The sequence below is a fragment of the Delphinus delphis genome, chromosome 15 (genome assembly GCF_949987515.2).
Source record: "Delphinus delphis chromosome 15, mDelDel1.2, whole genome shotgun sequence".
NCBI lineage: Eukaryota > Metazoa > Chordata > Mammalia > Artiodactyla > Delphinidae > Delphinus > Delphinus delphis.
This window is the reverse complement of record NC_082697.1, coordinates 70,447,399-70,475,164: the sequence shown is the minus strand read 5'-3', so window position 1 is coordinate 70,475,164 and position 27,766 is coordinate 70,447,399. Positions and strand designations below refer to the sequence as shown.

The following is a 27,766-nucleotide window of genomic DNA, read 5'->3' as shown; positions in this document are numbered from 1 at the left end:
AATGAACGCTTCCTCTAGTCCCTAACTTCAGAACCATGACATTACAGGAGAACCGCTTTTCGTCAGGAGTGGGACCTGCCAGCTGGGATGGATGGGGTCCTAAAGGCTGGGCCACCGTGGGAGCTGGAGCCGGGGAAGGAGTGGGCGTTATGCAGGCAGCCCTGGAGTTATGGCTCGTCTGCAGCCCGTCTCCTCACTGATGGCGAGCCTGTGGGCATGGTGGCATCCCTATTTTATGCCTGACTGCCTTCAGCGGCGTTGATATTTGCTATAAATTCTTCATATGAAAAATGAGGTAAATAACTATCAATAATGCTGGGTAGGGGAATAAACGACCTCACAAGCAACTGCTCACAGAGCCCGCAATTCCTTTCTAAACAGCTCTCGTATTTGCCCGGGCTCACCCACGGCGTCAGACCCACGGCCACCCTGCAGCTTTGCCCATCAGCCCCTCCTCTTCCCTGCTGAGAATCAAACGTATGTTCTGATGATCTCTCTGCTCAAAACGCTGAAGCCCCAAGACCTACATGATAAGGTTCAAATTCCTTGGCCTGGTTACAGAGGACATTAGTAGCTAGTTTTAGCTGCCCATCAATGCTTCCCACCCCCCTTCTCACAGGAACTCAGGGGGGGCCTGCGAGCCAGGCCCCGCCAATCAGAGCAGCCACTCCCTGCCCCACGGCATTGCCCCAGAATGGGCGAAGGTCCCAGGCCCAATGGTCAGAACCTTCCCTGAGGTTTCTGAGCTGTGGGTAGAGGTGCTGGGATCTGGAGTTGACCTGCTGGGGCCATCTTCTCCCCCTGGGAAGAAGGCTACCTACAAGAGGGAAGAGACCGAGGCCAAGGTCAAGACCAGCAGACATGAGGTGGCCACGGAGGGAGAGAGGCCTGGTGGGTAGAGGCATGGCCCTGGGCCGCCTCCGCAGCTGTTCCTGCAGGTCTGTGACACCCCTGCCCCCAGCATCCTTACCTGGTCAAAATTCAAACAGAACCACCCATGTTTTATACAAACAAACGTGTTTATGGAAAGTCTGAAGCCTGGGCCTCTCTCCTGGCCTAAAACCCTCTTTCAGAGAGGAGTGGTCCCGGGCGATGGCGGCAGCAAGGGGCAGGAGGGCCGCCAGGTGGTTCCTGGCTGCTGGGAGCGTGTGGAGTGGGAAATTCACCAAGCTGGCAGGGCTGTGCGCTTCCCTGAAGGCAGGTTACACTTCAGTAACCAAGCCAGAAACTGCCCCAGGCTCCCCACTGCCCATCAGAGGCCTGAGCTGAGCACCCCCGTGACCAGGCCATGGCCACCCCGCTCCAGAGCCTGCGGGCCATGGCTGTCCCGACAGGCCAGTATTTACAACAGTAATAATCAGGAAGGCTGGTGACAGCGCCTGAGGTCTGTAGCGCAGCTCTGCCCACACCACGTCCCCAGAGCCCTCTGTGGTGAGGACTAGCGCCGCCCTGTTCCCCAGATGGAGACACAGTGGAGTTCCTTGCCCCACATCATGCAGCGGTTAAGCGACAGGGCCAGGCTTGAATCCAGGCAGCCAACCTCAGAGCCCCGGAGCTTCTGTGCAGGTTGTGGGCCGGGAATGTCCCTTTGGGGTCCCACCCGCCTGCCTCTGCTGCCCACACTGGCCTGGGCACCCCTCGCCCTGCGTGTGCCAAGGCGAGGGAGTCCTTAGGCGCAGGCCGGGCCGGGCACAGGGCGGAGGATGTGTGACCACGAGCGCGTCTGCTTGCCGGGCACCCTCCTCTCGGGCTACGACCACCAGAAGCTGACCGAGAAGCTCAAGTCCAGAGCCCGCACGTAATGCCAGTACTTCACCGGGATGAAGAGGATCTCTCCCGGAGACAGGATGCAGGACAGGAATGGGGCCTCGGCAAACCTGGGGAACTTCTCCACGTCGGGATTCTCCACGTCAACCTGAGGAAAGCGAAGGAAGTCACTGGCCTGCTCTCAAGAGACGGGGTGTGGAGGAGGGGAAACGGTGGGTCCCACCGGGTCCTCCAGGCCCACCTGGCTCGTGTTGTGAAGAAGGTGCGTGTCATGAGGATACAGGGCCTCTGACTCCTGCGGGGAGTATAGCCGGATGTATTTCCTGCCCATCACCTGCAGGGAAGAGAGCCGCCCTCCTCAGCAGGTGCCCGGCCGCCCCGGCCGCCCCGCGCCCAGCACACGCGTCAGGTTAGGAGTCACTGCCTGCGCTACTGTTGCTAACAGGCCCTCGACGGTGGCACCGCGGTCTCAGTGCTGCATGTGTGTTAACTCTGAGCCTCAGCACACCCATCCCAGGTGGTTTATCCTTTCCCCGCATTTTACAGGTGAGGATATGGAGGCACAGAGAGGTTAAGTGAATGGCCACGTTCGCAAGGCTGAGAGGCGGTCTGGCTCCCGGCCCCTCTGCTGCCTCTGGGGACTGGCCCCCGGGCTGGAAGAACACTCTCACTTGTCAAACCTCTCTTCCTGCGACGGAAGGTGGTTTTATAACAGGTGCCCCTCCCCTTACAACATACACGCACGCACGTGGCGCGCTGCTCTATCTGGGTCTCCATAAAACCACCCACTGGCTGAGCAGGTTCCCCGTATTTGGAGGGTTCTGGCAGGAGAAGCTGGCCTGGTTCTGATGGACGGCAGGGGAGAGGCAGCCGTCGGGGCACTTGCTCCATCCGGAGATGGCGCCCGGCCCCACTCTGCCCTCAGGAGGCGTCTGGGAACCCAGACGATGCAGGAGCCATGTCTGGAAGCCGCCCCGACCAGGCAGAGGGCCCCCCGCTGAGGCCTGGTACCTTTCTTTCTCTGTTTTCACTCTGTCCACGTCCCTGTCAGTGGTTCATCTCTTTAGTGTTTAAATGTGGACAACGTGGCCAGGCCGCGTGTGGCTGGGCCAGGAGGAGGGGGAAGGCCGATGTTCTGAGCAGCTCCAACCTGGGCTAGGAAGTTCTGCTGGGGATCCTGGTGAAGCGGGGAGATGGTGCCTTGGGGACCGAACCAGGCGTTGATGGTGATCTCCTCTTCCTCCCCGGCGCCCAGGCAGCAGTAATCGGGGATGCTGATGTCCTGCTTCAGCTCCGGGATCTGTAGGGTCAGAGCAGACGTGGAGGTTCAAGACCAGGCCTGTGGGACACAGCAGCCTAGAAGTCCACTGACTCTCCCAGAAGGCCGATACACACTCTCTTCTTGTGTAATAATATGACTGTAGCCACATTTTACTGTATAGGAGTTTAAAAATCAATTCTAAAAAGTAAATACATAATTGCTAGGGAAGGGTTATAATTTTATTTTCAGATTTCTTTCCACGTCATATGCATTTTAACTTTGTTTCCTTTTCTTAAAAACCTGATACCACTGCTTTGTACCTAAAAATAAACCAGCTTGCAATTTTCTAATTTTAGAACATCAAATTAAAGAAAAACAAAAAGAAAATGGGACTGAGCAGTTAATGAAATCTCTGGAAGGGAAGATTTTCCAAAATTTCCTAATGGTAAAGCAATCACACTTGGTACATTTAAGAGAAGTTACTTAATACAAAGATGGGGAGTGAAATGGGAACCATCTGAACTGTGTAAAGGAAGGTTAATGTAGAGAGTGCACACAAACTGATAAGGAAAAATAATAAGGATCCCAATACATAAGGTATACAAATAAGAAAAGGACAAAAAGCAGATCACACATAAAGATGAATTAGATATAAAGAAGGGTTTCGGTCTCATTAGCAATAAACATTGTCATCATTTCCCACTGATCAAATTAGCAGAAGTTGAAAAAGTGGTAACACACAGTGGTGGTGAGGATGTGGTAAAGGGGGCACCCTCATGCCAGGCTGCTGGTGGCATCAAGCAATGTGGTCAGGACTTCCCTGGTGGCACAGTGGTTAAGAATCCGCCTGCCAATGCAGGGGACATGGGTTCGAGCCCTGGTCCAGGAAGATCTCACATGCCGCAGAGCAACTAAGCCCGTGCGCCACAACTACTAAGCCTGCGCTCTAGAGCCTGCGAGCCACAACCACTGAAGCCCACGGGCCTGGAGTCCGTGCTCTGCCACAAGAGAAGCCACTGCAGTGAGAAGCCCGTGCACCACAGCAAAGAGTAGCCCCCACTTGCCGCAACTAGAGAAAGCCCACAGGCAGCAACGAAGACTCAATGCAGCCAAAAATAAACAAACAAACAAATAATAAAAATTGGGTTAAAAAAAAAAAGCGACGTGGTCAAGTGTGGAAGTCTTAAAACCATTCATGGACTTCGGCCCAGTTGGAAGTGAGCTTGTGCTGCTCCTTTGCGTGGCGGCATCAGGGGCCTCCGGGAGGCTGTGAAGTTAGGGCTCCCGAGGAAGCTGCTCCAGGACAGGGAGCTAAGCTGACCTGTGGCTTCCAGGGGCCCTGGGAGGCCGAGCCCCACTATGACTGAGACCAGGGGATAGGACAGGCCGGTCTCTTGAGATCACGTGGCAGGGGCCTGATCAACTTGAATCCCCCTTTTCTTTACTTAGCAAGAGAGGACAGGACTCAGGACCCACGAGTCCTCACATGGGGACGCCTGGGCAAGAGGACACAGCCCACCTGGCCCCATCACCTCCTGCCCCCCTGTAACTTTGGACCTGCAGCTCCTGAAGGCTGGCACATCCCCAACTGGGGCCCCCCGGTCAGGACAGGGACCCCAGCTTCCCACTGGCTGTGGTCCTGACCCCGAATGACCCAGGTCTTCCCTGTTCAGGGCACACACCCAGCCCCTGACCTCGCCTCCCGCCCAGCACTGCCCGTTCTGGGCAGCTGTGGCGTAAGGCCTGGCCAAGACCACATCTGCCGAGTCCCCCAGGATGCCTCAGCTCCATCTAATGAGTGGTTCGGGTCCCAAACTAGGAGTCTTCCTGGGCTGCTCCCTTTCTTTCGATCTCTGCACGCCCACCACGTCAGGTGCTGGCAGCTCACACACGTCCTAACCCCGTCTCTCCACGCACGGCGTCAGCTCTCCCTAGACCGCTGCAGCAGCCTTCTAGTGGTCTCCCTGCTTCCACACCTGTCACCCCAACTCCTCCCCAGACAGTGCCACAGCCATCTGGAAATACTTCCCTTCACATTAAGAAAACCATCCTTCTTCCAGCCCTGATCTCCCTCTCAGGCCCCATCTGCCACTTCCCTCCCCTTCATGCGCTCGGCTCTGGCCACGCTGAACTCTCCTGCCCCTTGAAGGTGAAAGTTCACACCTGCTGCTCTCCCAGCTGGCATGGCGCTTGTCATGTCCTTTTAGACACGAGAAGAAAATAAAATGCAAGTTGATGACAGGGATAAAATACCCACAATGCTTACAGTTGACAACTAGCTTGCATCCAGAACATATATAAAGGATTCCTAAAATTCAAAATAAGACGACCAACAACCCAATAAAAAAGAAATGGGCAAAATATTTGCCATGTGGCTGGGTACCTACTGCTCATCTTTTGGGCTGTTGCTCAGACATTACCTCCCCAAGACCCCTTCCCTGACCATCAGATGGAAAGAGCCCTTGCCCCGCCCAGCCTCCTTTGTAGGGTACATTTCTCCTTTCCTTCAAGGCGCTCATTACCATCAGATACGTGTGTTTTTCAGGTCCACGGGGCAGGAGAGCGACTGTCTCCTTTGTCCCTGCGTCCCCAGGGCAGGGTTCAGCGCCCGTGCACAGGGGCCTACTAAGCAGCCATCTGCCGCCCACCACCAGGGCCACAGCCTGGGCCACCCCCCAAGTACAGAGCGAAGAGGAGAGCGGGGGATGAGGCAAGGGGTGGACGGAGGGCTCCCCAGGGTGAGCCCTCCTCTGAGCGTTTCGGCATCCTAACTGGACGGCTTTGAAAGCACAGGATGAATCTGATTCACGCTACACTTCACTTTGTTCTGTTTTGTTTGCATTTGAAAACAAAGTCTCGTTCTTCTCGTTATGAGGACTATACATACTCATTATAGATGATTTGGAAACCGCAGAAAAGAGAGGGAGGGACCCCCTCGCCCTCTCGCCCCCCGCAGACAGTCCCTGTTCACCTTCTGCGGCCCTTCTTCCTGTCCTTTGCCAACTCAGCTGTGGCCATCCTGCACAGCACTGCACAGCCCCATCTCCTCACTCCCCACGAGCCAGACGGTCCTGGTTCCTGCCAGCACTTCCCCAGCTCTGCATTTGGCGGCTACGGGCCCCACCTGACGCAGGTCTGGGTGACGGGTGATGCTGGTGCCATTGATCTGGGTGCGGCCCAGGATGGACCCTGCACCTCTAAAAGCCAGGACGCTGGCGCTGTCTGGGCCACACCTGGACGGTCTCAGGGGAGGATGTGTGACGGAGACAGAGCTAGCGCAGCCTGCCACCGTCCCTCTTCTTCCCCTGGGCGCTCTCCTTGCATCCCCCGGCGCCCCTGTTGGATTCTCCCGGGAATACCACCTCGGAGTGGGAACCCTCCAGCTCACAAACGTCCCAGGCTCCTCGCCGTCTTGGCCTGGCCTTCAAGGCCCTGCCAGCTTGGCCCCAGCCTCCCTCTTCGGCTTCCCGCTCTGCTTTTCTGACCAAACCCTCTCACGCTGGTGGACGCGCCCAGCACGTGGGGTTCGTTCTGCCCTCCGACCCTGGCTCATGAGGCGCCTCTCCCTGGGACTGGCCTCAGCCTCGAGCCCTGCTCCTCCCCTCAGCTCCAGCCCACGGCCCCCTCGTCTTTCAGTCTCCACCAGTTCGTCCTGAGGGTCCTCCATCCAGCCAGTCAGGGTACCCAGAGGAGTGGAACCCGGGCCCTGCCACAGCACACAGGCCCAGGTGCCGGGAGCCTGCCTCGTAAGCAGACGACCGAAAGGTGGTCAGGGCGGCTCCAGGCCCTGCCCAGGGAACTCTGTGAGTCCAGGTCAGCGGCCACTCGCTCGTTCTGGGTCAGGTCACAGCCTGCCACCCTCACCTGGGGGACCTGTTCCTCGGTTCTGACCACACCTGCCTGGGCTTTAGACTCCATCCCCTGGGGGCCATCCTAGGGCCTGCTCTGCTCCCCTGCTGTCCGCTGGCGAGTAGGGCACGGGTAGCGGCACAGGGGCCTCCCTGCTCACCGCAGGGGGCAGTACCACTGGGGAGCAAACGAGGCTGCGACCCCTTTCCAACCCTCCGGGGCCAGCGCCTAGGAAGGGAGGTGGGAGGAGGGGAGAGGGTGAAGGGTAGAGGGGCTCGGACTCACCTGGTCAAAGAGCTGGTGCTGAGCAAGGTACCCGATGTCCTTCGGCTACTCCACGGGAGAAAGACCAGAGGCGACACAGAAAAGCCCCGTTAGTCGTGGGACACCTCCTCAGAGCTGCCCGTGTGGCTGGCTCTCAGCACCCTGTCCTAGGCGTCACCTGGAGGGCCCTCGTCTCCGGCCTGCTTGGTACCCCCTCCTCCGACCCGGGGGCGAATGTGATCCCTTGCCAGCCAGCAAGACTGGGCTGATGGGGGGACTCAGATCTGGCCCTGCCTCCGCCCTGAGTAAGTCACCCTGAGCCCCGGGGCTCAGGTTTCTCACATGAAACGTGAAGGGGCTGTACACACATAAGGATTTTTTTAAATAAAAATGGAATCATACAATCTATATTACTGTGACGTCTGCTTTCTTCATTTAGTGATATACCATGACGACCTCTTCAGGTCAGTACACGCATATGTGACTCACTCCTTTGATGCATGCATGTTTATAGACAGGATGCATCATTATTCATTCAACCATCCCCCTGCTGGTGGACATTAAGGTGGTTCTGCCGCGGTGCTTCAATAAACAGCCGAATGCTCTGGTCCTGACGTTTACATGCTTCCAAGAGGAGAACAATGCAGTCAGGGAGTACGTGGATTTTAAATCTCAATAGCTTCTGCCACGTTGTTTTCCCAAGCGTTACATCATTTACAATCTCACCAGCAGTTAATGTGAGAGTCCACTTTCCTACAACTGCCTGCACTGGAGATGACCATTTTGTGAAAATTTCTACCAATCAGATGAGTTCAAAGATCAGTGTTTTACAAACCGGGCTCCCCGACGCTCAGGGGTTCTTTGAAGATGCCCGAGGGCCTCTGCAAGGGTCAGATGGGGGCGGGGCAGATGGGATGCTGGGCACCACTGACCCAAACTGTGGCCAGAGTGGCCAACAGGTATCAGGAAGAGGAAGACACGCAAGGCCCTCACTGTAAGAAATGACAAAATGGTGCAGCTGCTTTGGAAGACAATCTGGCAGTTCCTCAAAAGGTTATACACAGAGTTACCATCTGACCCAGCAATTCTGCTCCTCGTATACACCGAAGAGAAACAGAATCACACGTCCGCACAAAAGTGTGTACGTGAATGTTCACAGCAGCATTTTTCATACTGGCCAAAAAGTGGACACAACCCAAACGGCCATCCACTGAGGAATGGACAAACAAGATGCGGTCTATCCATCAAAGGGACAGTATTCGGCCATACAAAGGCACGGAGCACTGGTACGTGCCACGACAGAGATGAACCCTGAAAACGTTATGCTAAATAGAAGAAGCCAGACACACGTCGTCACATATTATATGATTCCAATGATGTGAAATGTCCAGAATTGGCAAATCCATAGAAACAGCAGATTCGTGGTTGCCTGGGGATGGTGGGGAAGGGGATATGGGAAGTGACTACTAATGAGTACGGGGTTTCCTCGGGGTGATGAGAATGTTCTAGAATTAGATAGTGGTGATGGTTGCGCAATCTTGTGAATATACCAAAACCCACTAAATTGTAACCAAAAAAACCCAAACAAAGAAAAAAAACCTCCAAAAAACAAAGGGCCTGAAATGGGAACCTTATGTCCCGCCTGCCTTTCTCGTGCTGGCCAGCCTACTGACCACAGGCCCTTAAAGAATAGCTTCTTGACTCCTCCAAAACCTCCCCTGGCGACACATGGAAGTTATTTGTCCAAATGTAACGCGTCCCCTCCCTCCTAAGTATTAGGGGACAGGAGTCAAACGACACACCTCATTCCTGATGTACTTGCTGATGAACTCATCGACAGTCATGAGCGTCTGGGTCCACTCCTCGTCCGTGTACCTGGAACCGACCTCTACTGGGACGGTGCGGCAGCCAGCGATTTCTTGGATGTACTCCAGACTATTTGGAAAACAGGGATTGGCATCGCCATCGTATGCTAACACCCATTGGGTGCCCTGCTAAATGTGCTACGCTGGTCTCCTTTCATTGGCACAAACGAGGTGGAGGAAGACCCAATTCACTGCTGAGGAGACACAGGTGCAAGAGAGGCGAGGTCACCTGCCCACCTGGCGCTGGGCAGCTTTGCAGATACAACCAATGAATCTGGTTCTTGCTGGGCAGCTCTATTTCCCTGCTTGCCTAGCGCCTTTCAACTTCGCTCTTTGCTCGCCCTGTCACAAGCAGAGATCTTCTTCGGGCCAGTGGAGGACAGTGCGGGGTGGTGAGGGGCCTGGGTCCTCAGCTCCGGTGGCCTGGTGCCGAGTCCAGCCCTGCCTGTCACCCACCAGGGGACCTGTGGCAAGTCCCTTCACCTCTCTGAGCCCTTGTTCCCCGTTTGCAAACTGTGGGTAATGACAGTGCCCGTCGCACAGGAACCAGGGAGGGGACAATGAGGGAAGACATGGCATGTGCCCGCCTTGCGTGGTCAAGCACACAAGTGTCAGCGGGAACCACTCCCTCCGCAAAACCACTGCCACGAGACAGCCTGGCTCCATCCACCTGCCTGAGACACGCCTCCTCATTTCAAAATTAGGCTACTGTCCAGCTGCCTGATCTGACCTCGCCACCATGAATCTGAGGAGGGACTGGAAACAGACATGAGGAGAGAATAAACACAGGAGCCCTTGGAGCCCACGCAGAGGGGGTGGGGCTGTCTTGGGTTCTTTTTTTTTTTTTTTAATTATTTATTTATTTTTGGCTGCATTGGGTCTTCGTTGCTGCTTGCGGCCTTTCTCTAGTTGCAGAGAGCGGGGGCTACTCTTTGTTGGGGTGCGCAGGCTTCTCATTGCGGTGGCCTCTCCTGCTGCGGAGCACGGGCTCCAGTTGAGTGGGCTCTAGTAGTTGTGGCTCACGGGCCCAGTTGCTCCACGACATGTGGGATCCTCCCGGACCAGGGATCGAACCCGTGTCCCCTGCATTGGCAGGCAGACTCTCAACCACTGCGCCACCAGGGAAGCCCTTGGGTTCTTATTTCTACTCTCAAGGCTCAGGAACCCCTAAGAAACTCCACAGAATTCCTGAGATCCTGCAAAACTGCATAATGGACTTAACATTGGACTTCCATGATGCACTCCTTAAAAACTGCTTAGGGCCGGCAAGCTGTAGAAGCTAAGAATCTTACAACCTCTGGCATCGCTTCAGAGCACTGTGCCTTTAATGCCTGTTTAGCCCCTCGGCCATCCATCTCACTTCACTGCCAGTGAAGTGTCTGTGGGGCTGTATTCACCTGGGGATGGGAGGAGGAATTTGGGGGTCTCTGGGGATGCTAAATTGGGAAGAGGAACCACACCGCCCTCAGCAGACACCCACCTCCACTTCTTCATGCACGGCCAGTGGTTGGCCACACCTTCCAAGACCACAGGCCTCCCTGGATCCAAGAAATGCTTCCTGAAATACTGGAGGGATGGACAGTGAAGCCGGGGCACCGTGCTTTCTGACGTCATATCTGGAATCGGAACGTGGTCATTCCTTGCTTTCTGTTCAAAATTAAAGACAAAACAAGATGGCAACAACTGCAGAAAGGCCAAAATTCGAGGCATTCCACTAGGAATTTGCATCAATGGTAGTAAGACAGCTGAGGTGTCATTAGTAACAATAATAACAGTTAACATTTATTGTCAGTTTTACTGCTGCTACTGCGACTACTGACCTTTCACGATACCAAGATGTTTTCTTCTCTACCGGTTCATTTAAAATGTTTGTTTAATTATAAAACTAATATATTGCTTTCATAGAGGAAAACTTACTATCCCAAACTCCACCATCTAACATACAAGGATTCTTCTCATTACTGTATGTTCCTTTCCCACTTTGTCCACACATATGCATCTCTGATCCACTCTAAGATTCACGATGAATAAGCAACTCTGCCTCTTCTGTCCAATAATTTCTCTAAAGTAGTTTCCATGCTGCCACTCAGTCCTTGCAATGTCTTGAGTGGCTGCCTCATCATTTACTTAACCATCTCCCAGCTGAGGGACCTGAACAAGTTACTGTCTCTGAGCCCATTTCCCCACACGTTAAACCCCACTGGGTGACGAGACCTCACACGTAAAGCACCCAGCACTGCCGCCTGGCACCTGTCACCTCCCTCTGCTCCCCCTGCTGGACCCCAGGCCCGTTCTCAACACTCACGCAGTGGCGGCAGCGACAGCTAACATTCTTCCCTGCAGGCGATGTGCGAGGCCTTGTATTTGCCTCTTCTTTTCTCACTGTCCCCAGTGTAGACTTTGACTTCCCTGTACTCCCTTGTCAGACAGGCCTTCCCCGACCACCCTGTCTGAAGCAGCCTCCCCCCCTTTCTCACCACCTAGGAGAAGACATTCTTTCACAGCCTCACTAGAATGTCAGCTCCAGGACGGGCGTCTGGACCACGCCCTTGGTTCCCGGCACATCTGGGCCACCGCTGGGGCTCAGTAAGGCTGCCGAGCAAAGCCCCTCCTACAGGCAGGGGAATGGAGGTGGCACAGGCAGCAGGGGGTGGCACAGGAATGTGAACCCAGGCAGCTGCCTTCAGAGCCTGAGCTCCCACCCCCTTGACTGTATACACTGCTCCAGACCGCGAACACCACCTTGGCCATGAAGCCACCGCCATATCCCTTGGGACAGCCCTGGCCGGGGCAAGGGTGGGTGCAACCCCTGGGTCCAAGGGGACAGATATTTGTCCCTTGATCCGCACGTCTGCCCGACCCTCTGAAAGGTCCACCAACACCCCATGCCCTTGGCCCTGTGGCACCCTTGGCAACACTGGGTGTTGTATAAAATCTCATCTGATAGTTTCAGAGCCAAGAACGGCTGCTTTGTTTGTTTGTTTGTTTAAACCAGAGGTGAGGTTGGACATTTCCCACATGTTTAACAGATCTGTTTCCTCCTTGTGAACAGTCTGTTCGTGTGTCTGGTCTCTCCACCTCCTGGGGCCCAGATTTTTCTGTTCCCCTGTTGATTTGTGTAATTCTTATACAATAAAGATATCTCCTCTCTGACAGCTTTGCTGCAAATTTCTCTTCCCTGTTTATAGGCTCACTTTTTATTTCAGTTACATGTATGGTGTATTTATGACATCCATTTGCATTATTCTTATAGAAAAATAATGCTCACTGTAGGGAATTCTGAAAACATGAAAATATTTAGAAAAATGTCGAAAACACCCCGTAACTCCCTCACCCAGTGTCCAGTACAGTCTCGGCCCTTTTTTTCCGGGGGTCAGCACTCTGCTACTTCACAGATAAGGAAACTGAGGCTCAGAGGAGGTGACTGACTTGCCCAGAGGTGCTGTGAGTGGGTCCGCGTGTCAGTGCTGGGATGTGAAGCCTGAGGAAACCACCCTCAGTGACTCACATGCACTTAAACACCAGTGAGGACACGGCCAAGTATCTAAGGGGCAGGACCGATTAGTCACGTGAGTTGTAGTGTCTCATCCAAACTCAGCAGCACAAAGACAGAGGCAGCCAGGAAAGTGGGTGACACCTCAGCCAAGGGGCCAGGAAGAAGCTGAAAGAGAAGGGCTCCCGCTGGCTGCAGGGCTCGGCCACACAATCCCTCTGAGCCATTCCTCTCAGGAACCACAAAGCTTTCACCCTCCTGCTCTCCCCAAGGGGCACGGCTTTTGCACAAACTGGGAAAAAAAAAAAATTGAGACAAGAGGCTGTTCCATTTCCAAATCGATGGAGATGCCATTTTTCAACCAAAGGGGTCAGCACGCCAGGGGCTTCAGCCCAGGGGAGAGCTGACCTGTGACTTCTAGGAAAACAGGGCTGATGGATTTTGTTGGGTGCGGTCAGTGGCGGTTGCCCACCCCCCCCGCCCCCGGATACCTTTATGCCAAGCGGCTCCTGGCTCGGGCCGGGGGCAGGCCTTTTTCCAGAGAGCAGGTGCTTCTGGAGGACGGCAGTGACTTTAAGGAGGATGTCCCCAAGGATGGCCGCCCCCATCAGCAGGCCCATGTCGCAGGCTTTCAGGGCGGCGGCCACGGAGGCAGCATCCCCCGGCGGCGCGCACAGACACACGGCTTTCAGGAGGCAGCTGAAGGAGTACACCTGCCGCCAGCCCTTGTCCACGTGCTGCCAGGGCCCTGTGTTGAGCTTCTCCCAGGAGTAGTCGAGCAGCGCCTCGCAGGTCTGCAGACACTCTTGCCTCCTGTCCCCGTAGAAAAGCTCAGCGGCTTCCTGCAGCAGTGTCACCACGCTGCCCTCCACCTTCTCTCCCAGCTCCAGCTTCAGCTCCTCCTTCGTGCGGGGCAGGAGTGCCCAGAGGGCCTCCCAGAGCGCGCCCGGCCCCGCCATCAGCCCAGCCGGCTCAGTCCGATGAGTGCTGGGGGGAAAGATAAGTTACAGCAAAACACCACGTTGTATGCCTACATATTTACAGTTCTACATTTTCATAAAATAAGACTGGGGGAAAACAAGCTAGATCTGTGATGACATCCAGTGGCCAAAATGTCAACCACTGAAATTTTAAAAATATATAAACTATTTTCCTAAGAAAAGAGAGAGACTGAGAGAGAGACCACGCACAGACCTGGACCCCTATAGGTTACCAAGCCTTCCGGACTTGTCCCATGTAACACACATCTCATCTGCACTGAGTCTTCAACAATGGTCTTCTCCGCCCTGTGAGGGCACCTGTGAGGGCAGGGTCCCTATCTGTCTGGTGTCACCACTGCATCTTCAGGGCCTGGCGTAACACTAGGCACACAGAGGGCACCGGACCCATATTTGTTCAGAGAGTAACATGTATTATTCTTGTCTGAAATGCCTCCAACACCCCTCTTCTCTGGCAAACTCCTATCCAACCTTTAAGGCCCAACTTAAATGATCCCCTATGTGAAGCCTGCCAAGATGCTCTGAGAGTGTTTTGGGTTTGAATAGCCCTTGAGCTTCTTGCAGAGTCAAGCTCATAGTAGGCACTCAATTAGGACTACTGAAAGAATGAGATCTTAACGTCTCTGGAGGAAACCTGGAAATACATAAATCCTATACGAAAAGGTTTATCACAGTTGGTGCCTTTAGTGACTTTAGCCTGCACATCATATACAGATGGCAGGCCAGTCTCTAGGAATAAGTACTAACATGTGAATAGGTTCTACTGCTCAACTTACGGTGATTTATCTGCACTACAATGTTGTAGGCATTATACTAACAGCTGCCATATGCCCTATCTCATCTGATACTAAGAAATAGGGACCATCATGCTTTTTGCAGAGACTGCTCTACGCTGGGGGTCAACAAACTTTATCTGTAAAGGGCCAGATATCAAATATTTTAGGCTTTGCAGGCCATACAGTCACTGTTGCTACTACTCTGTCACTGTAGTGTGAAAGCAGCTTTATACAGTATGTAAACAAATGGGCATGGTGTGTCCCAATAAAACTTTATCTACAAAAACAAACTCTTGCTTTAAGCTCACCAAAGCCCATTCCATCTTCTTCCTGGGCACACAGTTAGACTCCATTTCTCACTTGTAATTAGATGTGACCACAGCACCTTGTTCCAGTTAATGAATGGAAGTGACGCATGCCCCTTCCAGGCCTGGTCCATAAACACTTAAACACTGTATGATCCTCCACACCTTCCCTATCCACTGGCTGGAAGCTAAAGACTCTGAGGCCTTAGGGGATGGCAGAGCCATAAGACAGCCCCCCAACTAGGAATATCCACACTGGAATGCTTCCGGAGCAAAAGCTAAACTTGTGTTGTGTTTAGCCACTACGGTGTTGATGCTTGTTGCAGCAGTTATCCTGCCCTGAATGAAGCAGTAACTTCCTTCTATTATTGAGGAAACAGATGGCAGAGAACATAGTAGAGGGTATTTGTTGAGTTCTGGTGGCTCAGAATCCTCTTCTCTTTCTTGACAACATACCTCCATCTCCTTTTGAGAAATTCCATCATACCCACTGAGATCAGTCTGGTGGGATGTTGCCAAGGGGTGGGTATGTGACCCAAGCTAGACAATGAGTTGCCTCCTTTGCATGTGAACTTTAAGTAGGTCAGCTTGACCAGAGATAGCTGGCATTTCATTTTGTCCTAGTGGCAGTTTCTGGACCAGACTATTCTTGCTAGGGCCTCACAATTATTGTCCGCAATTCCTAGGATGCACTTTAGTTCTCGTCCTTTCCAAGCCCAGGTCTCCAGCTTTCCGTCGATTCTGTGGGCCCCACAGTCTCCCAAGAAATTTCTTCTTGCTTATGTCAACCAGGGTTTCTGTGGTTAATAATAAAAGAACCTTATTTGACCCTTAAAAGTAACTGACACTCAAGAGCCACTGGTGGATGGTGAAGGCAAGAACGAAGACTTGCTGTGATAAAGCCCCATCACATGCTCCGCTTCTCGTGAGGGAAGAAAGTCACCCTAAGGCGCAAGAGAGCCCAATGATCCCTGCTTGCTGTTACGAACACGCTTATCTAACCCCCTTAAGTACGGGCAGGACCTGTGATTTGAGTGGTCGGCAGAATAACGTCCCCCAAAGACGTCCACATCCTAATCCCCAGAACCTGTGAGTCTGTTACCTAACATGGCAAAAGGGACTTTGCAGATGTGATGAAGAATAAGGGCTGTGAGATAGGATTATACTGGATTACCTGGCTGGCCCCAACCTAACACAGGAGTCCTTGAAAGGATCCTTCCTGGCTAAAGTCAGAGTCAGAGGGAGACGTGATTACAGAATAGTTAGACAATGCAATGTTGCCAGCTCTGAAGATGGAGGAAGGGGGTCCCAAACCAAGGAATGTGGGTGGTCTCTAGAAGCTGGAAAAGGTAAGGAAATGGATTCCCCCCTAGAGCTTCCAGAAGGGAATGCAGCCCTGCTGAGACCTTGATTTTAGTTCCATGTTTAAATTCTAACCTATAGAACTGTAAGCTAGCAAATTTTTGTTTTAAGCCATCACGTTTGTGATAATTTGTTATATCAGCGATAGAAAATGATTATTACTTGCCTCTAACCAACAGGTGTGTAGGTTTGGTATGTGTAGCTATTTACTTTTTGGTCTAAGATGGCAAAAGTGACGAGATGCCACTTCTGGGATCAGGTCATATAAGACTGGACCTTCCATCTTGCTGGCAGACTTTCTCTACTGCCTTCTTGGTTTGCACGCATCGATGAAGCAAGTGGCCCTGTTGGAGGGGCCCATGTGGCAAAGAACTGAGGGTGGCTTAGAGCCAACAGCAAGCTAGGAACTGAGGGCCTCAGTCCAGCAGCCCTCCAGGAACTGAATTTTGCCAACAACCACAGGCACTTAGATCCTTGTCCAGCTGAGCCTTCAGATGAGAGCTCAGCCCTGACACCGTAACTGGAGCCTTGTGAGAGACCCTGATGTAGATGACCCAGCTAAACCGTGTCCAGACGCCCAACCCACAGAAACAGAGATAATACACGTGTGTTGTTTTACAGTCACTAAATTTATGGTGATGTGTTACGCAGCAATAGATAATAAACACTCCTACCAGATTTCCTGGACATGCTGGGACTCCATCTATAACTCACACCAAAGAACAGGAGGAGAAAGCATGGTTCCCTTTAGCTCTAATGTGTGTGAACACGTTAGCAGTAGACAGAGAAACAAAGATGTGTGAGGGATGCTAGAGATATGGTCCCTGAGGGTGCTTCGGACAAGCCATTCCTATTGCTGGGCTCCATTTCAGCTCATTTCAGCAGACAGAATACTTGCCTCATTTCACCCCCACAATGACCCTACGAAGCTGATAAAGTACTTACAAAGGTTTGCTGTAAAGCCAGGAGTGCTCCAAGCGCTTTATATATACTCTTAATTCTTACAGAAACTCTCTATTATCATCTCCATCTTACAGATAAGGAAGCTAAAGCAGAGAAGTTAATGATGTCCCAAAGCAATTCAGCTAATAAGAGGTGGAGCAGGAATTTAAAACTCAGGCAGTCTAGCTCACAAATCCATGATCTTATAAACGAGGGACCGGAGCCACAAGATCACAAGCCAGCACATGATGAAGCTGCACATCTGGGTTAACTCTCAAGAAAACTCTGAGGAAGGAATTATTCTTCTCCCCATTCTACAGATGAGAAAACCCTATCACTTCACATAAGAGAAGGGTGTACCCTTCTCGCTTGTTATTTTTGAGGTGCCTCTTCCTGGGCCTGTCCTAAAGTAAGTGCAGTAATTCAGAGTTTTTCTCAGTTCTGCAGTCTATCCCCAGCACCGCTTTCGAATTTTATTTGTTCCTCACATACTGTGAAGTGGACAGGGGTGTATGTGATCATTTCCCCTGCAACCCCACCCTCCGATTTTGCTGATGAGAAACCTAAAGTCCAGAAAAAAAAGTCCAGACCACAGTCAATCGATTGTGCAGAGACAGAACTGAGATTAAGCTCAACCTCAGTGCCCTTCCGTATGCGCCATGTCAATGCTCCATGTTTTTTGGTTTTTTTTTTTTTTTTTCTGTGCCACGCGGTTTGTGGGATCTTAGTTCCCAGAACAGGGATCAAAACCGGGGCCTTGCAGTGAAAGCACGGAGTTCTAACCACTGGACAGCCAGGGAAATCCCAATGCTCCATGTTTTATGTACATTATCTAACATATCCCTCACAATTCTACAGTGTGAGGTTTTACAGATGAATGAAGTGAGAGTTGGGAGATTAAGCAATTTGTCCAAAACTTCACAGTAAGTGGCAGTGTCCACTCAGACACTCTTCATGTTCGGGCATGAGGACTGCATCAGCTTTTGCAGCTTTAGATCCCAGCTCAGTCCCGGGTTCACAATGGATATCCTTCCCAGCTGGCTTACTGCATGACAGGACTCAGAGAGCCTGAGTGGCCTGGCCCAAGCCCGCCAGGATGATTTCTATCTCCAGCCTCCTAGAAGATTCATAAATGTCTTGTGTTGGTCTCGTTAAGAGCTTCACAGTGCGGGGCTTCCCTGGTGGCGCAGCAGTTAAGAATCTGCCTGCCAATGCAGGGGACACAGGTTCGAGCCCTGCTCCGGGAAGATCCCACATGCCGCAGAGCAGCTAAGCCCGTGCACCACAACTACTGAGCCTGTGCTCTAGAGCCCACAAGCCACAACTACTGAGCCCAGGTATTGCATCTACTGAAGCCCGCGCACTCTAGAGCCTGTGCTCTGCAACGAGAAGCCCACGCACCGTAACGAAGAGTAGCCCTTGCTCGCCACAACTAGAGAATGCCTGTGTGCAGCAATGAAGACCCAACACAGCCAAAAATAATAAATAAAAATTAAAAAATTTATTAAAAAATACTATACTAATATCAATAAATAATATATTTTTTAAAAAAAGGTTCACAGTGCAGACTTCCAGCATGGTCTTATCCACTAGCCACACGCAAAGCAGCACGTGGACCCACCAACTGGCCTTCCTGGGTGGCCTCAATGCTCATCCCCTGAGTGTCTCACATGAGTCTCATAAAGCAATTTCGAAAAATCTCACCTTGAGCGTGCAAAAGGCCTCAGAGGCCTCATATCCTGGCTTCTCACAAAGGTCTACAAAAAGGCCTCCCAGAAGACGACTTGTTTGCCTTAATACAAAAATGGCTTCTGCTAGGGCCTATGTACCAACTTTGTAAATTGGTCTCTTGGTGGCCTTAGAAAATAGCCTCCTGGAGGGTTTCAAATGGGCTATAAACTAGTTCCCTGGGACAGATTTTAACCTTTGTAAACTGGCCTCCCAGGGTGACCTTACAAAATAGTCCCTCGCAAAGGCCTTACAAAGCCAGCTTCTAAGGTGGCCCCACGTGCTGCTTTGTAGAATGACCTCCCAAGGTGGTCTCTGGTTTTCATAAACTGGCCTGGTAAGGCGGCTGATGTGCTGCTTCGCCAGCTGGTTGAGGGGAGGGCCGCAGGTTGATGGCCATGTGGCCCAGCCCTCTGGGAGAGAGGGCCTCAAGCTGGCTGTACAGAACAGCCTCTTCGTGGCCACATAAAATAGAATCCAGAGTTCCTCAGTGAACGTCTTACAACAAAGCCTTCAGAGAGACTTACGCTGATGCTGCACGACACAGCCTTTCAGAGGTGAGAGCTTCGGGATGGCTGTGAGTTCATTTTCAAAATGGTTTTACAGGTTGCCTCTGTGTTAGCCACCTGAAACGGCCCTGTGCATCTCACGATTGATCTTAAACACTAGTCTCCCGGGGGGGCTTACAATTGCAGCCTGTAGCAACCCGGTGAGCTGCCATGCTGGCCACCACCCACCTGAGTAGTCTTATGTATGGCTTGGTTCCATCGGCCTCCCAGAATCTTTCATGATTTGGCCTTTTAGTTGCCGAATCACACAGCCTTCCGAGGAGGAGCCACAGCGTGTTACATAAAAGTCTTCCAAAGTGGCCTCATGACCTGTTTTAAAAACTGGCTTCATTACATATTGGGCCCTCGTCTGAGGGCCAGGTGAAGGCTGGACTTTGTCTTAGTTGTACAAACCTATGTTCCATGATTCCTGTTAGCCATCTGAAACGGCCTTATAGGAGCAAGGTCCTTCCCTGGCTGGGTGAAACACCTTCTTGTCAGCTGTGTGAAACAACCTTCCAGAGGAGCTGGCCTCATGTGGGCTGTAACCAGCAGCCTTCAAACAACCAACCAGTTGGTACGGCCTTCCACTGAAGGTCAGGCAGAGGCTACATAACGCTGCCTTTCTCAATGGCTTCACGTCCAGGCTTTACAAATCAGGCTTCCAGCATTCCCCACACATTAGTCTGATAGAAAGGTTTCTTGACAATTGTATCAAGCAATTTTCTGGAGTAAGGTATCAGCCTGAGTAGCCTCATGGCCTGGCTTTACTGATTTGCTTCCCAGAGTTCCTCACTGAACTGCCTTTTTTTAATAAAAGGTTGTATTAAACGAACGAGGCTTCCAGAGGAGGGAATCAAGGGTAAACTGTGTGAACAGTCTTTCAGAGTGGGACTGCAAACTGGCCTTTACACTGGCTTCCCAGAGCTCCACGTAAAAGGGATAAGCAACTTGCATAAACAGCCTTCTAGTAGGTATAGGTGGATTAACTACGGAATTTATCATACAAACCAGGATGCTATATATAAGCCTTTTATTTATTTAGCTTGGTAAAATATACGTTTTTCTTTTGCAAAATCTTTTACTCTCATCATTTTTGCCAATGTTTTTTTTTCACTGTTTGGAACTGCCATTTCTGCACGTAGGAATTTCATCTTACACAAGTTGAATACTGGAAGTACTGATAGTAGTTTTCAGGGACAAATCATAAACTGGCATTATTCCAGGCACATTGAGACCCATGGTCCCCATAATCACAGGCCATGTGAAAAAGCCTGAGTGGCCTTGTATCCTCACTTTAAAGTCAGTCTCCTAGGGCTAGACAGGTATTGGTCTTAAAAGACTTCTTCTTGGTTACATAAGGCTTTTTTGAAGGGGGTGAGGGTAGAGGTGAATTGCCTTTTATAAAAGGTTGTATTAAATGAACAAATCTTCCAGAGGAAGGTCTTGTGTCCTGAGTGGTCGTGTGTCCTGGCTTTGTAAACTGACCTTCTGGAGTGCCACTTGTCTGTACCGGTCTCATGACATGAGACAGCTTCCACAGGAAGCTCAGGTACAGGCAGCATAGAATTGCTCTTCTCAGTGGACTGTTTGTTGGCATAGGAAATCATCTTGAAAAGGGGGTCAGACCAAGGTTGTACGAGCTAACCTCTCAGAGTGGCTTTTGTCTTGGCTTTATAAACCAGCCTAATCTGAACTTCATAAACGGCTTCTTGCTGGTTACGTTAAACACCAAGAAGCCAACTACAGGCTGTAGACAACAGCCCGACTCAGGTCCTGACTTCATGAATTCACCATCCAGATAGAGGGCATTATGTAAGCTGGCCTTTGGTTGGCTGTTAGTTAAGTAGGTTCCTGACGTTTATAAAATAAAGCCTTCTAGGAAGCCACCGCAGTCATCCCAGAATTCTCTTAAGTTATCTTTAAAACTCTAAAGCGCCTCCCAGAATACGTCGGCCTCAATCTGGCTTTCTGGGACCAGGCTGCCCAGTCTTGTAACGAGCAGACAGGATTGGGCTTGGGCCGTCGGTGTGGCCCCAACACCTGCCCACCTCCTGCCCCTGGATTTACTCCAAACTTGTTGGGCACGGTGACCCATCTCCGCTCAGAATTAACCCCTATCGAGTTAGACACCCCCGTCCTCCAGGCGGCCACATGCACAGGGCCCACTGGGTCCCCCACGACGAGCGGGCTGGGCGGGCTCTACGTAACCCACCAACCCTCCACCCCGAGGTCTCACACCTTTTCCCTCCCCGGCGCCTCCCCCGGGGCTTCATTTCCCTTGGTCCACATTTGGGGCCCAATGGTTTAAGCGTGCCCAGTCGACCTAGCTCCAGACCGACAAAAGACGACTGGCCCGGGAGGGTCAGCCGGCAACCACCTGCCACTACAAACACGGCGGAAATCGGAAGCCTCGCAAGTGCATTAGAGTCGCATCAACGCGACACCAAGAACCGCGCAGGGACACGACAGCCTAGTCTCACGCACGCGCAAAAAGAAACGACTGGCGTAAGAAGCGCACCACGCACGCGCAGGGCCTTCCTCCTACCCCTGGAGGCGCTGGAGTTGAACGGCTAACCTGCGTTCTCAGAGCGCATGCGCTACCCCAGGTTCTTGCCCCACCCCCCCACCACCCGGCTCCGTTTCGCTGCTTTGAAGGGCCGCCCTGGGCTTCCCAAAGCGCACGCGCGAGACCGTCCTTTCCTGCTTCACCCCTTCACGCTACGCCTGCGCAGTCCTCCCCTCTCAGCCCGGCCTCCCCGCTTCTAAGGAGCCAGAGCTGCCCGCCCTCTCGAGTTGCTCAAACTCACCTGTCTCGAGTTTGGACAGTGTCGAGTCGTCGGAGGCCGGCGACGACTTTTCCTTCTGGACCGAATACTCCGGCTGTCTCCGAGTAGTCAGAGGCTTGCCCGAGGAGTATCGATCACCAAGGCGTGCCTAGAGGAGCGCCGAGTGATCGATGCCGTGGCCCCGCCCCGCCCCGTTTAAAAGCCGGAGGGTGGAGCGACAGCCTAGGCTTGGGCTTTCGCCTCGGTTTCTGTTTCCAAGTGGGTAACACCTGCGATTGCCTCTGTAACGATAACTTCGTGTACAATCACATCTACCATTTTATCTAATCGTACAACTCGGATTTTTCTCTCTGTTTTAGAGAGCGGTAAATCGAGGCTCAGTGAGATAAAGTGGTCAAATACTCGTACTTTCGGAAAGTCGCAGATCCTGACTTTTCGAAGTTCACCCCCAAGTGCTGCATCCACGGCCTGTGCGAGTGAGGAGGACTCAGGGTTTCAGTACGGAGTGGCGGGCTAGGAGCCAGAGTCCGTCCTTCTGCCCCTGCTAGCGTGGTGCTGAGTGGTGTGGGCGTCACTGGGGGTTTTGGTTTTGAGCACACTCCCCATGGTCTCCAAGGACTAGGCCCTTTGAAGCATTGAACAGAGGCGATAGAAAGTTCTGCTCATACTGCGTTTGGAATCCACGTGGAAATAGGAGGGAAATTTATTTACTGGTGTTAAAAAAAAATTTATTTGTGGTATTTGTCAGACTTTATTCACTGGGACTGCTGCGATGGGAGGGGCGGAAGTGTTGTGATAGGGGAGAGCGAGGGAGCACAGCTCTGAATACAGCAAGGACAAGTGGAGATTGATAGCCAAGGAGCAGGATCTGGGTCAGTGGTTGGAAACTTATTAAGAGGAAACATAATGGGTAAGGGGAATTCTGGCTAAACCAAGGTCCCAGGTTTTTTGCTGATGGCAGGCCAGGGTGATAAGATATCAAGGGTGAAGGATAAGGATTTTGATCAGATATGAAGGGTAAGGGATTTTTGCTAAACTGACCCAGCAGAATTCTTGCTAAAACTAGACAAAGCAGATCAAAGACAGAGCCCAAGGGCAAGGTGTAGTTACAAAGAGGTCTCAGAAGAGTCCGACCAGAGTTAAGTTGAGGAGAGAGTCTTTGTCACTGGTTACCAGAGATGTGTCAGGCATTGTCTGGGCCCCCTAGACTCCTCCAAATTATGTAATTCTCTTCACAAGCCTGTGAGGTGGAGATTATCATGTCTTATTTACAGTCAAGGAAACTGGGAATTCCCTGATGGTCCAGGGGTTAGGACTCTGTGCTTTTACTGCTGAGGGTCCAGGTTCAGTCCCTGGTTGGGGAACTAAGATCCTGCAAGCTGCGTGGTGTAGCCAAAAAAAAAAAGTAACTGTACTGTCAGGGAGACTGAGGCTTGCTCAAGGCCAATTCAGCTGATCAGTGGATCTTGGGTACTGTGCTGGTACCAAAGAAAACACACTGAATCAACTTACCCAGCCCTCCCAGATCTCACGGGTGAGATTCACAAATATTTATTGAGCATTTACTACGCACCAAGCACTTCCGAGGTACTTTTAAAATATGAAAATTGTAGATAGTACTATCATAATTATCATCCCCAGTTGGGTGATGACAGCGTTGAATTTTACCTGAGCCCTGTGCTCCTGGAAACAGTGAAGGTTAGAGGAAGACCCCTTACCCTTTTTTGTTCTGGAAAGGTACTTGCTGCAATGAACCACCATTCCTCCTGTGACTTAGGGGAACTCATGGATGCCCACTTCGTTTACCTATGACAGGGCCAGCCACAGAGCCTCCAAATCCCTGTTCTTTGCCTCATAAGTAACTAGCTGAACTGCTTGTCTCCACCAATCATTCTGAGCAAAATTCCTGTGTGGATGAGAAAAGTGTTGCCTGCCATCAAGCCGTCAGCTACTGTAGCCACACCTACCGGTGCACCCTGAGGAGAGTTCAGGATGGAGAAAAACAGGATACCGGCCCTTGATAGTTAAGATGCATATCAAAGGAATTGTTTTAATGAGCCCAGACTCTTGCATCTTCCCAAACATGGAAAAGCAGTGAAATCATTAACATGAGATGTCTGATATTTGTGATTAGCAGTAATCTTTTGCTGTTTGACTACATAGGTTTTGTTTGTTTACAAAAACTCCTATATGTCTAGGCTACTCCCTTACTTCTTTGGAACAGTTCCTATCTGAGAGGCTATATGCTGGGCTGGAGTCCTCAGTAATGTCCCCGAATAAAACATAACTCTCAGTGTTTAGGTTGTACATTTTTTGTCGGTTGACACTTTTTTTTTTTGGCTTACAGGATCTTAGTGCCCCGACCAGGGATTGAACCCGCAACGTCAGCAGCAACAGCATGGAGTCCTAACCACTGGACCGCCAGGGAATTCCCTGTTGACACTTGTTGACTAAACTTTGGTTAAATTCTCTCCTTCCTCCAGGCCCCTGAACTTTGGCCCACTCTCAGCCTGAGCCTGCAGACAGCCCCTCCTGAGAATAGACCGGCCTCAGGATAAAACACTCCCTGACCTCCTGTCCCATCATGCCTCCCTTTCATCCAACCTCCCGGTTCCTTCTTGCCTCTTTTTCTCCTCTTATAAAAGGAAAATTCTTTTGCCTAATCCTTGAGATGCTTGCAGAACTATGGTCACAGCACTGCCTCTGTTACAATAGCCCCTTTCCCCCTTTGCAATCATCCTTTCAAATCAAAGTCTCCCCTTACTAAGTCTGATTTTGTTTTTTTATTTGACAGTGAATGGACAGAGACTACAGTGTGTGTGTGTGGGGGGGGGCACTTGGCCTCTAAGAGCCCAGACAGGCCCCACTGCAAGGACCAAAGGAGATTCGAAACCAGGACCCCCTGATTCTAGAAGGACCCTCTGATTCTCTTCCACAATCAGGAAAGGGGTTCTGGCCTTTAACATTGAGTGTGAAGTGCTGCCAGCCAGGCAGAGAGAAACAGCCCTTTTGCCAGCTTGTTTGTGTTTTCAAAACTGGCTGGTTGAGATGAAATACAGGCACAGATGAAATGTTTTTAGAAAAGAAAAGAACGACAATCTTTCACCATGGGGTTTCACTTTCTGTAGTCTCCTTGCCAATCCACCACCTCCCCTCACTCCCCCGCCATCAAGCTGACAGACCCATCTGAGTGCTGCAAGAGGCACTGAACAAACAAAAGGACTCATTTATGTCCGTGTTCGTGATTTTTCTCCATTTGATCAACAGCCTGTAACTTTAATATATCCAAGTGTGCTGGGAACGTTTGCGGCTTAATTATCACATTTATTTAAAATACACACAAACAAAACTCCAAACTGGAAAACAACATTTAGCTTGGCAACAGAAGAGATGTTTAATTTACTCCAATTGTTTAAAGATGATGTGAAAACCGCCCACATACTGGCTCTTCCACTGATTGGTTGAGTGACCTAGGGCTGGTCAATTACCTATTCTGTGCCTTCCTTCCACTTTGGTATGTTATCCTCACTGCCTCAGTTAGTGAGTCTAAGATGATCTTAAAAGTCTGGGCAGGAAAAAACATGGTGTTTTGTTGAGTGGACTCCACTGGGATGGAGGCAAAAAGTCTCTGACGTCCAGTCAGACAGACTGGTCCACGTATTGCCTCTCTGAGCCCTAGCGTTCTCCTCCAGGAAATGGGTAAGAGAACCTACATCCCAAAGTGGTGGTGAGTATTCATAAGACAGCTGTACATCTCAAACTATACCCCCTATTCTTTTGTTTGTCCCAGAATCCGTACGTTCCAACTTCCCATTTGCCTACTGGTCCAGGCCCCAGTTCCTGTTCCTTGTTTCTGTCAGGCTTGTGACTACTTTGACCGATGGAATATGGCAGGAGTGACGCTATGGGACTTCTGGGGCTGGGTTTTAGAAAATAACGCAGCTTCTGCTTTGTTCCCTGGAACTCTCAGGAGCCTGGAGCACCCATGTAAGACGTCTGAGCCCCCTGAAGCCCAGGTACCGGGTACTTGAGTGAATGAGCCTTCAGAAGGTTCTACCCCCAACCATACAAGTCTTCCCAGCTGAATTCTGGATGTGATGGAACAGAGACAAGCTGCCGCTGCCGCGCCATCTCCCACCCCATCGAATCTGCAAGCAGTTATAATGGTTATTACGTGTACGAGCTTTAGAGTAGCTCAGGATTAAATAAAGGGAAGGGGGGTAACTCAGATACCTTCCACGCAGAGGGGGTGTTCCAGGAAGAGAAAACAGCCTGTCTGCAGGGGGCAGGGCAGGAGAGACCATAGGGGTGATTTAGAGCAAAGATCCCCAAAGTATGGGCGCTCCTACCGGTGATACAAGGGCTGCCTGGGGAGGCATTTTCTCCCACGCCCGGGAACGTTGAAGTGTCATCGTGGCAGTCATTTCATCAGGAATGTCTGCCCAGTTTGCACATGTATAGGCAATGACATCTTGGTCACAACCACCACCGGCTCTACGGCGATTACATGATGACATAGTCTGCAAGAGGCATCCTGGCTTCAGACGTTAAATGTGAAAAAGAATATGCATCTTAGAATAGATAAAGAGGGGTAAGAAAACAGTACGATCATTAGGGGTTGGCAGAATATGGGAAAACTGGCAAAGGCCTTTCGCGAATGGGAGCCTCTTGGGAAGAACTCACGATGTGCGGCTTGGGTGAGCGTGTGGCAGGGGGCCAGGGACGTGGCGGGGGGGTGGCCCTTTCTGGCCATCTTTACATTCGGCTCTGTAGTCAGTACCCGCCCAAACCAGGTCTTGCTGCCTCCAGGCCCAGCCCCTGGCTTTTTACATCTCCGGTAGCCCAGGTATCCCATCCGATAACCTGAAGAGGCCTGGGGTCTTCCTGCGCTGTCTTCCTCTAGCAATTTCAGTGCAGACTGAAAACGGGGTGGGGTGGGGTGGGTTGGGGAAGAAGCTTGAGATTCTGGGCTGTCTTCTTTCTGGGGGGGGGGGGCCCTGCACCGCGGGGCATGTGGGATCTTAGTTCCCCGACCAGGGGTTGAACCCGCGCCCCCTGCATTGGAAGCATGGAGTCTTAACTGCCGGACCGCCAGGGAGGTCTCTGGGCTGTCTTGAGAGGGAGCAGCCTGGGCTCTGCTCCTCACAGAACGTTGCAGTTGCCACCAAGACGTCTCAGCTTGGCTGCCTTTTTGCCCTGCTGTGCCCCCGCTGCAGGGGGTTTCTGGGAGCTGCGCCCAGCAGCAGATGATGCCTCTGAGGATGAAGCAGAAGGAAGAGTCAGGATGTCCTGTCCTCGCCCTGTGTCCATCCCTGTGTCCATGGGGAGAGGCCATCATCCGCGAGCAGAGAGGGGGCAAATATAGACAAAGAGCTTAGTTGATTTTCCCCAGGGGGACTCGAAGGGCCATTTAACATCATCATCGTCATCATCATCAGGATTGCGATTACCATTGTTTTCAACAGTGGTGGTTCTGGAGATGTTGATACTAAAACTCCATTTTATTTTTTAATTAATTAATTAATTTAGCTACTGGCCATGCCACGTGGCTTCAGGGATCTTAGTTCCCCGACCAAGAATGAAACTTGTGCTCCCTGCAGGGGAAGCTCGGACTCCTGACCACTGGACTGCCAGGGAATTCCCTAAAACTCCATTTTAAAAATAAGAAAAGGGAAGCTTGAGGCAGTAACCCTCCCAAGGTCGCACAGTTGCTGGGGCGCAATTGTGCCCCAATCCTCTAGTCCTGGCTGGTTACAGAAACTGCAGGAAGACACTTTAATTGCTCAGAGCCTCGTGTTCTTTAAAGAATCAGACCAAAG

General features: G+C 51.5%; 1 protein-coding gene across 2 annotated transcripts in view; it reads right to left on the bottom strand.

Moving 5' to 3' along the window:
* KDM8 (lysine demethylase 8) overlaps positions 1–22,253 on the bottom strand; it is a 45,943-nt gene extending 23,690 nt beyond the window's left edge. Inside the window, exons 1-8 of one of the 2 annotated variants that reach the window (XM_060031942.1) lie at positions 21,969–22,253; positions 12,991–13,486; positions 10,487–10,653; positions 8,944–9,076; positions 7,163–7,207; positions 2,918–3,067; positions 2,009–2,101; positions 1,817–1,915 (exon numbers count right to left, since the gene is read on the bottom strand). In XM_060031942.1, the coding sequence (XP_059887925.1) occupies positions 1,817–1,915; positions 2,009–2,101; positions 2,918–3,067; positions 7,163–7,207; positions 8,944–9,076; positions 10,487–10,653; positions 12,991–13,458 (1,155 nt within the window). In that variant the 5' untranslated portion in view covers positions 13,459–13,486; positions 21,969–22,253. Of the gene's footprint in view, positions 1–701; positions 1,916–2,008; positions 2,102–2,917; positions 3,068–7,162; positions 7,208–8,943; positions 9,077–10,486; positions 10,654–12,990; positions 13,487–21,968 lie in introns of those variants that run through there. The other variant, XM_060031943.1, reaches the window with a different exon arrangement.
* Between the last annotated feature and the right edge of the window lie 5,513 nt (positions 22,254–27,766).